This window comes from Megalops cyprinoides, chromosome 3 (assembly GCF_013368585.1).
Source record: "Megalops cyprinoides isolate fMegCyp1 chromosome 3, fMegCyp1.pri, whole genome shotgun sequence".
NCBI lineage: Eukaryota > Metazoa > Chordata > Actinopteri > Elopiformes > Megalopidae > Megalops > Megalops cyprinoides.
This window is the reverse complement of record NC_050585.1, coordinates 19,297,602-19,308,851: the sequence shown is the minus strand read 5'-3', so window position 1 is coordinate 19,308,851 and position 11,250 is coordinate 19,297,602. Positions and strand designations below refer to the sequence as shown.

At 45.1% G+C, this 11,250-nt stretch overlaps 1 protein-coding gene across 1 annotated transcript in view; it reads right to left on the bottom strand.

The window, feature by feature from the left end:
• The window catches only part of LOC118774982 (striatin-4-like), a 12,588-nt gene extending 2,677 nt beyond the window's left edge, over window positions 1-9,911 (bottom strand). Inside the window, exons 1-11 of the mRNA XM_036524634.1 lie at window positions 9,456-9,911; window positions 6,544-6,647; window positions 5,797-5,873; window positions 5,248-5,326; window positions 4,926-5,120; window positions 3,573-3,741; window positions 3,194-3,347; window positions 2,314-2,427; window positions 1,345-1,463; window positions 818-987; window positions 440-487 (exon numbers count right to left, since the gene is read on the bottom strand). Of these exons, the coding sequence (XP_036380527.1) occupies window positions 440-487; window positions 818-987; window positions 1,345-1,463; window positions 2,314-2,427; window positions 3,194-3,347; window positions 3,573-3,741; window positions 4,926-5,120; window positions 5,248-5,326; window positions 5,797-5,873; window positions 6,544-6,647; window positions 9,456-9,725 (1,499 nt within the window). The 5' untranslated portion in view covers window positions 9,726-9,911. The remainder of the gene's footprint in view (window positions 1-439; window positions 488-817; window positions 988-1,344; window positions 1,464-2,313; window positions 2,428-3,193; window positions 3,348-3,572; window positions 3,742-4,925; window positions 5,121-5,247; window positions 5,327-5,796; window positions 5,874-6,543; window positions 6,648-9,455) is intronic.
• Window positions 9,912-11,250: the final 1,339 nt, after the last annotated feature.

The following is an 11,250-nucleotide window of genomic DNA, read 5'->3' as shown; positions in this document are numbered from 1 at the left end:
GCCACCACCACAGGAGACAGCTTCATCCTCTATTAAAATTATAGCTTTTAATTTACTCTGGGGCTGCTTCCAAAGTCTCAATGTATTTGGACAGTAAATGTGGAATGTGTACACTAGAACTTAACCTCATGTCTTGTTCTATTAATGTGTCTCATTAGGAAGTCCTTCCTTTATAATTGTTGGATTTTATGCACCATCTTTGCAATTTTAATTTGGAAACCCTACGACCAGGCTGCGACTGCAACAGAGAACCAATTCACTAATGACTTGCTTGATTAAATAAAGTATTTGCTCAATCAAATAAAGATGTAATAACTAGATAGATAAACAGACTAATTTTCAATTCAATTTCGCCACTTCACACGTCAGTGTCTAGTCCCTCAATACGAGGGCAACACGTGATTGGCTGGTTAAGAGGAGAGGCAGAGTCTCAGCTCACCTGTGCGCTCTGAAGGTGTAGATGGGCTCGACGTCTATCGCCGCGTTCCTGAGATGAGGAAAAGAGAGAAGGATGGAGGGAGAGGAAGAGGAAATAACACTGTCTTCTGCTGCAGTTCACATACTGGGTTTCCTTCTTTCATTGAACCGTCACATGCCAAACGTACCCTGCCCTGCTGTCATTGTTGTGTGACAGACAGCTGGTGAATTACAGTACAAATTATTATAATAACACAAGCAGCCATGGTAACTAATTAGAGTGCATTGCCATTATTTATAGTGTTCACAATAATGATAACAGCAACATGGATTACTTCTTACGGTGTACTGCCTTGTTAATAATAATGTTTACGGTAATGGTGATGGTAGCATTGGTTACTTCTTGGGGTGAACGGCCTTGTTGAGGTTCCACAGTTTGAGGGTGCCGTCCTCAGAGGCCGATAGCAGCACGGCCTGGCTGGGGTGAAAGGTCACGGCGCGTATGGCGTCGAAGTGGCTGCGCAGGGTGAAGCGGGGGACCCACGTCTTCTTGAACTCCTCCCGGCTGTCCTGCAGTTGCGCAGAGATGCGCAGGTAAACACAGGTAGGCAAATTCAGGAGGATGCAGGTGGAGAGACATGCAGAGCACATGGGAAGAAATATACAAACACCCCACGTAAAAAAATACTGCTACCTCTTAATGGAAAATCACACACGTACAGCAGTGGCATTTCTCTACAGAACATCACTTGAGTAAAGCATTTCAGTCTTTCTACAGAAAATTGCACACATACAGTATCTCTGTATCTTTACAGTAAATCACACACATGAAGTATTGCTTTATATCTCTGTACAGTAAATCAAACGTATACAGTATTGCGGTTTATCACAGAACCAGGTCAGACTCAAAGGAACTGTCGCACTCACGTCAATGGTGAGGTCGTTGTCATTGGCGACGGTGAGATCAGCGAGTTCACCCAGATTCATGTCTCCACCCCCAACTGCATCCAGGATGAAGACATCTGAGGAGAAGCTGAGAGCACCCCCTGGTGGACAGATAAGGCAAGTGTTACAGCTAAAATAATTCTCAAGCAGGCTGTGGCTGACTACAGAAAACTAACCACATGTGTAGTCCTGCCCAGAACTGTGCTTCTGGGTTTAGGGTAATTAGTGTGGTCACAGGAGAGCAGGATTTTGCCACTCATCAGCGTGGTACCAGCATGATGTCTTGGTTTGACGACCACGGAATGAGACAGTCATCACAATCAATTTGAATTGAATCCCAAAACAACTTTGGGGACCAAACTGCAAGCAGGGAACATGGGCTGAATGCTGAGAACCCATGAGAGCTATGGGTTGCTGTGAACCCTGCACGGGGTACACTGCGTCAGTGAGTGTCTGTACACCAGTAAGGCCAAGTCCAGATATGAACACATTATTTCTGATTAAGAGAATCTGGAAAATATTAAACTTGACAAGTAGGCTACATAAAATACAGTTTTCAACAATGAAACAATTGTGCTTATATTTTACATTTAAATTTTATACATTCAGTGTGAATAAAAGCGGACACTTTTATCTGGAGCGACTTACAAGTTGCTCTAGAGGTTTATTATTCTTTTTGAGTGCAACTGTATTAGCTAGAGTCAAGGTGCAATGTGTCACCGCGACAAGCATGTGAACCAGCTAAATGGATGATTACCTTATAACCACTAAAGAGTTAATGACTGGACAGATACTGCAACAAGCACAGATTTAACTCACAACTGGACTGAGAGAACTCTGTATGAATAAAATCCCTCCTGATTCTTTTACAGTTTCTGTCTTTTTTTGGAAAGAGGAAGATGGGGAAGATAAATGGAGGATATTTTGGGACCAGTGCCACCGTGCTCTCACCCTCACTGCAGCGTGGCTGTCCCGGGATGGGGGGATGCAGGGAGGGTTTGGGGGGCAGCCCGTCCACGTCTCGGAAATCCGACGTGATCCCCTGCATTCTGTTCCTGCGGTTCTCTGTGAGAGGCAGAGGTGGAGGAAGAGGCGTTTATCAGTGCCGAGAGCCACAAAGAGGGACAAGGAGAGAGCGTATCAAGGGTAATGTGTCTGTGGCATTCGAATAACTGCTTCCTGTCGTGCGTCTCAAACTGCGTCTCAAACTGCACCTCAACCACAGAATGTCCTTTTGGGTTCATTTTAGTTCGTGTTGACCAAAATAACATGATGCTATCTCATCTTAGCATGACAACATAAATTGTGAAACAAAAGCTTAGGGTCTACCTTTTCAAATTAGTGATACATGACATACACCAGCCCAAATACTGCGATGGAAAAGGAAAGAGGCATGGACTGCTCTATTAATGTTAAAGAAGTGCCTGTTACATTGATATATACAGATTCACTGGAACTTATTTTATCTGGATGGGCTGCTAGCAGGCACACAGCATGAGATGAACTATCCAGATAACATGAATGTCATACATGACATCTGGCTTCACGAAATAAGGAGCTTTCCAGTAAAAACATCCATAAAAGACTATTATTTATATTATATTACTATTAAGAAAACACCCTATTAAGAAAAATTGAAGGGAAAAAGGCAAAACACCCAACAACCAGAGATCTGAAGCACTTCAGAATATTTACTCACTTAGGATGTGTGTTGGTTTGAGAATACCAGGTTTCATTTGAGACAACTGCTTTTTATTGATGGAGTCCTCCTTTAGTTGCCCTGTATACAGACATTCAGGGCATGTAGACAGACAGGCAGCCAGGACTGTACCTATATCCCGCACATTCCCGGCAACGCGAGCCTCCCCCGCTCCCTCGCCCTCCTCCCCCGTGCCCACAAAGTCAAATTCGCCAAGGGCATCCTCAGAATCGTCCTCGTCCTCATCGTCATCATCCAGGTCAGCCACCATGGGCTCCGCTCCGAGCTGCAGGGAGGCAAGCACACAGCACTGCTGCCCTTATACAGTACTGATACTGAGGAGAGCTCACGCCTACACGCTGTCTACACTGCATGTGTGTGTGTGTGTGTGTGTGTGTCTGTGGGTCTGCGTGTGCGTGCGAGTGACTCAGTCAGCGAGTGAGTCAGTGAGAGAGTGTGTGAGTGAGTGTGTGTGTCTGTGTGTGAGCGCGTGACAGTTTCCGTCGCTGACCTTCACGCGGGCCTTTGTGTGCTTGCGTGGTCCATCGATGCAGTCGGTGGCGATGCCCTGGAAGTCGTCTTCCTCATCGCTGTCATCGTCATCCTCCCCACCCCGCAGCAAAGGCAGCCTGTCCAGCTCTGCGTCACCCGCCTCTCTGGAGCTCTGCTTCCCCGCGTTCCTGCAGGCACACACACACAGATATATATACATCCTCATACACACACACACACACACAGATATATATACATCCTCATACACACACACACACACACAGATATATATACATCCTCATACACACACACACACACACAGATATATATACATCCTCATACACACACACACACACACACAGATATATATACATCCTCATACACACACACACAGATATATATACATCCTCATACACACACACACACACACAGATATATATACATCCTCATACACACACACACAGATATATATACATCCTCATACACACACACACAGATATATATACATCCTCATACACACACACACACACACAGATATATATACATCCTCATACACACACACAGATATATATACATCCTCATACACACACACACAGATATATATACATCCTCATACACAGACACACACACACAGATATATATACATCCTCATACACACACACACACACACAGATACATATACATCCTCATACACAGATACACAGATATATATACATCCTCATACACACACACACACACAGATATATATACATCCTCATACACACACACACACACACACACACACAGATATATATACATCCTCACACACACACACACACAGATATATATACATCCTCATACACACACACACACACACACAGATATATATACATCCTCATACACACACACACACACACAGATATATATACATCCTCACACACACACACACACACACACACACACAGATATATATACATCCTCATACACAGACACACACACACACACACACACAGATATATATACATCCTCATACACAGACACACACACACAGATACATATACATCCTCATACACAGATACACACACACACAGATATATATACATCCTCATACACACACACACACACACACACACACACACAGATATATATACATCCTCATACACAGACACACACACACACACACACACAGATATATATACATCCTCATACACAGACACACACACACACACACACACAATTGTGCCATCTTCGGTGTGTTGCTGTTATCTTCACCTCAGTCTTATTCCTGCCCATATTACCTTCCCACAAGAGAAGGTATAATGAAATGATGCTAAAACAGTGTGCTGTACGCCCCGCCCCGCCCCACACCACCCTGCCCCGTCCCGCCTCGCACCTCTTGATCTGTTCCTCAATCTGTCGGACCAGCGGGGACTCTCCCCCCTCTCGGGGCTCTGGTTCTGGTGGAGGCCCGGTGCCAGGTGGCCCAGGCGGCCCATTCACCTCGGAGCTGCCGCGGCCCAGGAGGGAGCGCACTCGTTTGGAGCGCATGTCCAGGACAGTGTCTGAGTAGCCCACCTCCTCCAGGTACCTGTGGGAGTTCAGCAGGATGCTCGTTACCCTGAGAGGACCTTTCCCCACGTTCCCCTATTTTAGAATGTAAACATCATCTCAGCATTTGGTATCCTGCTCTGTGCAAGAATCACTCAGCCACTTACTTCCTCAACAACTGACGTCCCTCCTTCCAGGACATCTGATTGGCTGGCTCTGAGTCTGACTCTGCTGGCCCATTAGACACTGCATGGCAGAGAGAATGTCAACCAAGATAGGAAGTCAGGCAGCCAATCAGAAGAAGCTGTGAATTGACATGTGCAATAGTGCATACATTTCCACAGTGTTTACATCCACAAAGGCCACACCCTTCATATTCAAATCAAGTAAATTTCTATTCATGAGTCCCTTAAAGAAACTGGTATTAAAAATGAATATTGAGCTTAATTGCATTCAGTCTGCTGCTCATTCAAACTAATGAATTAATAGGTGCTAAGCTAGAAAAAAAAAACAGTACACAAAGTGTGTCCCAGGACCAGAGCTGAGATTATAACAGGCTGACACACCCTTGGGGAAAGGCAGAATTACTGCTGGCTCTGGATCATTGAGAAGCACTATCAGATTGCTGCAGTATAACTCTAGGATGTGCCTTAGGAGTTGCAACAGCTCAGGCCTCAGTGCTTGGCAAAGTACTGTGATGAATGACTGTGTACCACCTTGTTCTGACTCTGTCTCTGGTCTCTTCTCTCCCGGGTTCTGCTCGATCCCCGCTTTGAGTTTCTGATATTTGGACCTGAGTAGATGGACAGAGAGACAGACAGTAGGTTACACGGGTTCTTGAGTCTGTCACACAGATCTCTAACTCCACCACACCACTACCGTCAATATGTGTGTCTCTCTTTCTCTTGCGCGCCCCTCCGTCCTGGCCATCAGTGCACTCCCCCATCTCCATCAGGGCACTCCCACCATTTCTCCTTTAAAGCCCCTGTCTTAACTATACTGTTTGGGGACATACCCCCTCCTTCCCTTGCTCTGTGTCTTGTTAGGTACACTTCCTCCTCCATCTACCACATTTCCAATGTCCAAAAGTACTCTCTCTCACGTCTCCTGTTTGAGCTTACTCTCTCTCTCTCTCTCTCTCTCTCACACATCTCCTGTTTGTGCCATACTCTTCCTATCTCTCACCTCTCCAGTTTGAGGGTGCACTCACTCTCTCACCTCTCCAGTTTGAGGGTGTACTCTCACTTTCTCACCTCTCCAGTTTGGGGGTGTACTCTCACACTCTCACCTCTCCAGTTTGAGGGTGTACTCTCACTCTCTCACCTCTCCAGTTTGAGGGTGTACTCTCACACTCTCACCTCTCCAGTTTGAGGGTGTACTCTCACACTCTCACCTCTCCTGTTTGAGGGTGTACTCTCACACTCTCACCTCTCCTGTTTGAGGGTGTACTCTCACACTCTCACCTCTCCTGTTTGAGAGCGTATTCCAGCATCCTGATTCTGCGCACCAGGTCCTGCTTCATGTTCTCCTGGCCCTTCCTCTCCCCCTGGAGAAAGGTCACCTGAGCCTGGACAAACAGACACACAGACAGACAAGGAGCTGCTGAGCCAATGACCCAATGTTACCCACAAAAAGAACACAAAATGGCTTACACCATGTATCTATGTATCCAAGCAAATAATAGTTGGCACACATACAATGACCACACTGCTTAATTTGTTTGCCAGTAACCAGTGCTGTGATTACACTAATCACAAACACGCCTGGGGTTGTGACAGTAAATGGAACACATTGTTTCAGATGTCAGTCAGACGTCTAAATGACTGTTTATATAACCGGGAGACATGCAAAGCAAACCCCTTTCATTTGTTTGGAAAATAACTATGTGCTAGGCTCTGCTCTGCTCCACCCCCTACTGGCCACATCAGAAACTCCCCGCATCTTGACACACACATTCTGGGAGTCTGGCCCAGACACAGAGTCTAAATTTAACATGGATTGTTCACGGGCATGGGGGTGTGGAGAGGGCCTGTCTGTGCCGTTCCCCTCCCTGCGCTCCTCCACCCTGCCCTGTGGGATTGGGATGTTTACACCGCCCGTCTCACTCCTGCACTGTGTGACGGAGCAGAGGGGCTCCGCCACATTTACGTTCTTACACACACATGCATGCACATATACACACAGACACGCACACACAAATGTGCCCACGCACACACACACACACACACACACACACGGCCATACATACACAGGCAAACATGCACACACAGACCAGAAGGTTTTAGATATGAATTGCCAGCAGGATACTGCTCTTTTTCCCTTGGGCATGACTCCTAAACAGGATGCTTCAGTGACTATCCATCATGTAAGATGTTAGCTATGTAAGTTGCCCTGAACAATGTTACCTGCTAATCAAACACAAATATAACGTCCTGACATATATCATTCCATGGAGCGGTCTGTACACAGCTCACACGCCTCAGCTGGGGCTAGGCTATGTGCGCCAGATGCTTGGCTAGCGCAAACAACCACATCCTAGTTCCACTAGTTCTAAAACAGCGGCCACCTTTTACTCCCCTTGTTAGAACCAATGTTCCTGATGCTCAACGCCAACACATTTTGCGAGGCGGCTACTCTGCTCTGCTGACACATGTAGGCTGACACTTCTTCCCTCCCACACACACTGAGCGCAGTCATCCGGAGGGCTCACGACTACACTCAGCATCAATTACTCAGAGGCCTTCTCCTATTCAGTTGCATAAAAGGAATCATTTTTTTGCATTTCGTTGACACTAAAGTTAGGGGTGCAGGCCCCCCTGTAGAGAACTATAGGTGTTGTACAGTTTCTCATTACTGCTTATGCCACCATTACTGCTTATGCCACCATCATTTCAGCTGCCCAGCACTGGGGCAGAATTAACCACGAAGATAGAGGATGTGTTAAATTTGTCTCTGGGTCTCTTTTATATTACGCCTCTCTATCATCTATCACATTACACCCACAGAAAGTCACTGAAGGTGATTTTAAAAAAGCACTGAGAGGGTGTTCATTTGGTCATTAATTATTGCACTGACAGCTCATTCCTCCCCTGTACAGCATTACTGGACCTGGCCAAGAGATGGGCCTGGAGCCCATCTCAGCCGCTAGGTGGCAGCAGAGAGCTGGCACTTCAAATGCGTGATGCGCGCAAGATTTTCTGAACGTTGCTGAAATGTTATGCTTGAGTTATAAGAATGCTGTGCTAGTCGTTTGTGAGAAGAAAGACACGAGGCTCCACGTCCAGTATGTTTACCTTACACGTCTCCTGGTGAGGTCAGACAAGCCTTAATGCTGGTACGGATTTACTATCCTTTGTTGTGAGTGGATTGATTAGGACTGTATTGGGCCTGCTATTGGTTTAATAGCGTTATTTCAAAACCAGCTTTTTATGATGAACAGCTTTCCTGGTTTGTAAACACTTTCCTTAAGTGAGTCAGGCTGTTTAATTATGCATCAATGACGAATCGTTTAATGACGTACTGACTACGCTGCACATTCACGAGAAATCCTTACATAGCTGCTGCAAGAGTGAAATGCGCATCTCTTAAACTGAAATAGAACATTGCATTACAAATTAATCACGTGTCGGCCTCAGAACGTACAGGAACGTTTTCTATTTAATCCGAGTGCAGGGCATTTATTCGTTGACCACAAGTAGTATAGTGAGAGGGAACGTTATCATATTTGCAGCAAAATGCACACCACGACCCACATCTAAATTTATCAACTATTAGGTTGTAGCAACGCATCTGTAGTTTCTTAAATCCAGGAGATGGTAGGTGTCAACGCACCTTGATTTTATGAAGTTGGTACTAAATGAGCCCCGAGGAACTCCAACCGAACTGTAACACATTGTCTGTACGTAAAGCATCGATTGTTATAAATGCACATCATCCGTTATTGCTAAATAGACTGACGTAACATATAACACAATTTGTCTCCGTTATATACCTTGCTGGTGTTTGAAACCGTTTCCTTTTTCAGTCTGTGAACGTTATGGGTTGGTCCTATGAACGCGCACTTCAGCCTAGATCTGGAATCTCACAAAGCCATATCCTAGCCTATTGTAACAGATTCAATCTGGCGTCAGCAGTGCTCGCAACATCGTAGGATCAAATGCAAGGAGACACAGTTTTACAGTAACTGCTTTTCTGTCATTACACTTACGTTCAAAGAATGTCCACACCAGAGGTGTAACACGCCTCGGTAGCCCTATCCTGACAAACACGCAATAATCATCGATGTTCTGTATTTATAGAGTAACTATTATGGAAACTACATTAGCGAAAATACCCAATAATAACAAATACCAGCAAAACACCCTTAAACAATTACCCTCAATTCGTCCCTCTCGGCTTCCCAACGATATTTTTCGGCCTGAAAGCGTCCCCATTCGAATTGGATGAAATGCAAAATCCCAGGCAGTGACAGGCCCGCTTCCCCGTCATTCGAATCCCGTGACGGGGAAGAGCCAGCCGTCGCCCCCGCTGGTTCTGTCGCTGACCCAGGCACGGCTTTCGGCCCGTTCGGATTGTGCCCCTCGCCGCTCCCTCCCGAGTTCGGGTTCGTTCCGCCAGCAGATCGACCGGACCTTTCCGCCTCCATTCTATTCCGCAAGCAGTGACCAGGACAGAAAAGGTGGAATAAAGGAGAAAGATAACACCCCTTCCTCCTAAATATCCACCACTAGTTCTCTCTTTCTCTTTCAGTCACTCATGAATGAGATTTGCAGTCGTATCACAGCCCTAACGGAGAATAACTGCCAAATAGTGATCTAGTGTAAGGTTGATTTTGCCATTGTAATGAGGACGGTAACTTCCTGCTACATTGTGAGCTCACGGGTTTCCTGTATTCCCCTTGAGGCAGCCGGACACTACAGTTGCAGGAATTTAATCTCGGGATCATGCCCAGGAAAAAAAAAAAAAAAAAAAAACCATAGCAACAAAGAACAATGCGTATTATTACCTGGTTTGTCTGCGCATTTTACAGTCTCCACATCTGCAATGCTGAAAAGATATTGGGGAAAATAAAAAAAAACGCTAGTTTAGACTAGCTAGATGTGTGTATAGTGTATGCTGTCAGTCATTGTTATACAGTGACATTTACAGTGACATACTGAAATCTAAACACTATCTTCGATTTTCCGTTGGATTCCGAAAATGATAGTGTTTTTCAGCATACTGCATATTGTATTGTTGAATTGTTAGAAATTAAGGTGACAAAGGAATTTACACAGCAATGGTACGTAGCCTACTGGAGAATATGAAACTACTACTATATGAAACTACTACTATATGAGACTACTATTACCGTAGTATGAATTTATTTTCTTTTTATTTAAAATGAGTGTATATTTATATATTTATTTTGCTGAGGTGGTGGTGATTTGTAGGTATGTATCATTTGTATGCATACTCAAATAGGGTAACTATTCTTCTGCCCCCTGTTGAAATGTGTTGGTGTTGCTGGTATGGCTATGCCCATACATGCATTATTCTGTGTTACGCATTGTGCAAACAGGGTAATTGCCATCAATACATAACTGGGGTAATGCCCATACCGAAGACAATTTGAGACAACTACTGAACAAATAACGTTCCGTGAACTTACATTCTCGTAAAACGCTCTGACATTGCGCCTGTGACCACCAGCAGGTGGAGCCAACGCGCTACCACGGACCTTACCTCAGACCCCCCCTCAAAGTTGGTATCAGTTCCGTTTCCGTTAAGAATTGAAATCCAATTCATGATCTGAAAAAATTTCACTGAACGTCGTGGGTAATTATCAGCTAATCATCTGAATTTCAGTTCATTTCCTGAATTCCACTGAATTTAAATGGAATTGGTCCCGTCCTTGCCCCAGGCACTATAAAGATTACCTGCCCTCAGATATTCTGTGTGGCAATGGCAGTGGAGAAATAACAAGCCGACATTTGCAGGTATTTACTGAAAGCCTATCATGAGATCAAGAGCTAAGAGTGCACAAGCTGCACTAAATGTTGCATAATCAGACAGTAGGGGGCAGTGTAGACACTAGAAATTCTCTCACTGTCATGAAGCTCATTGTCTCCCGTTTCCTGTTTCGGATTACATTGTTAATTAAAACTCAGTAGGTTGAGCTCTTTTTAGAC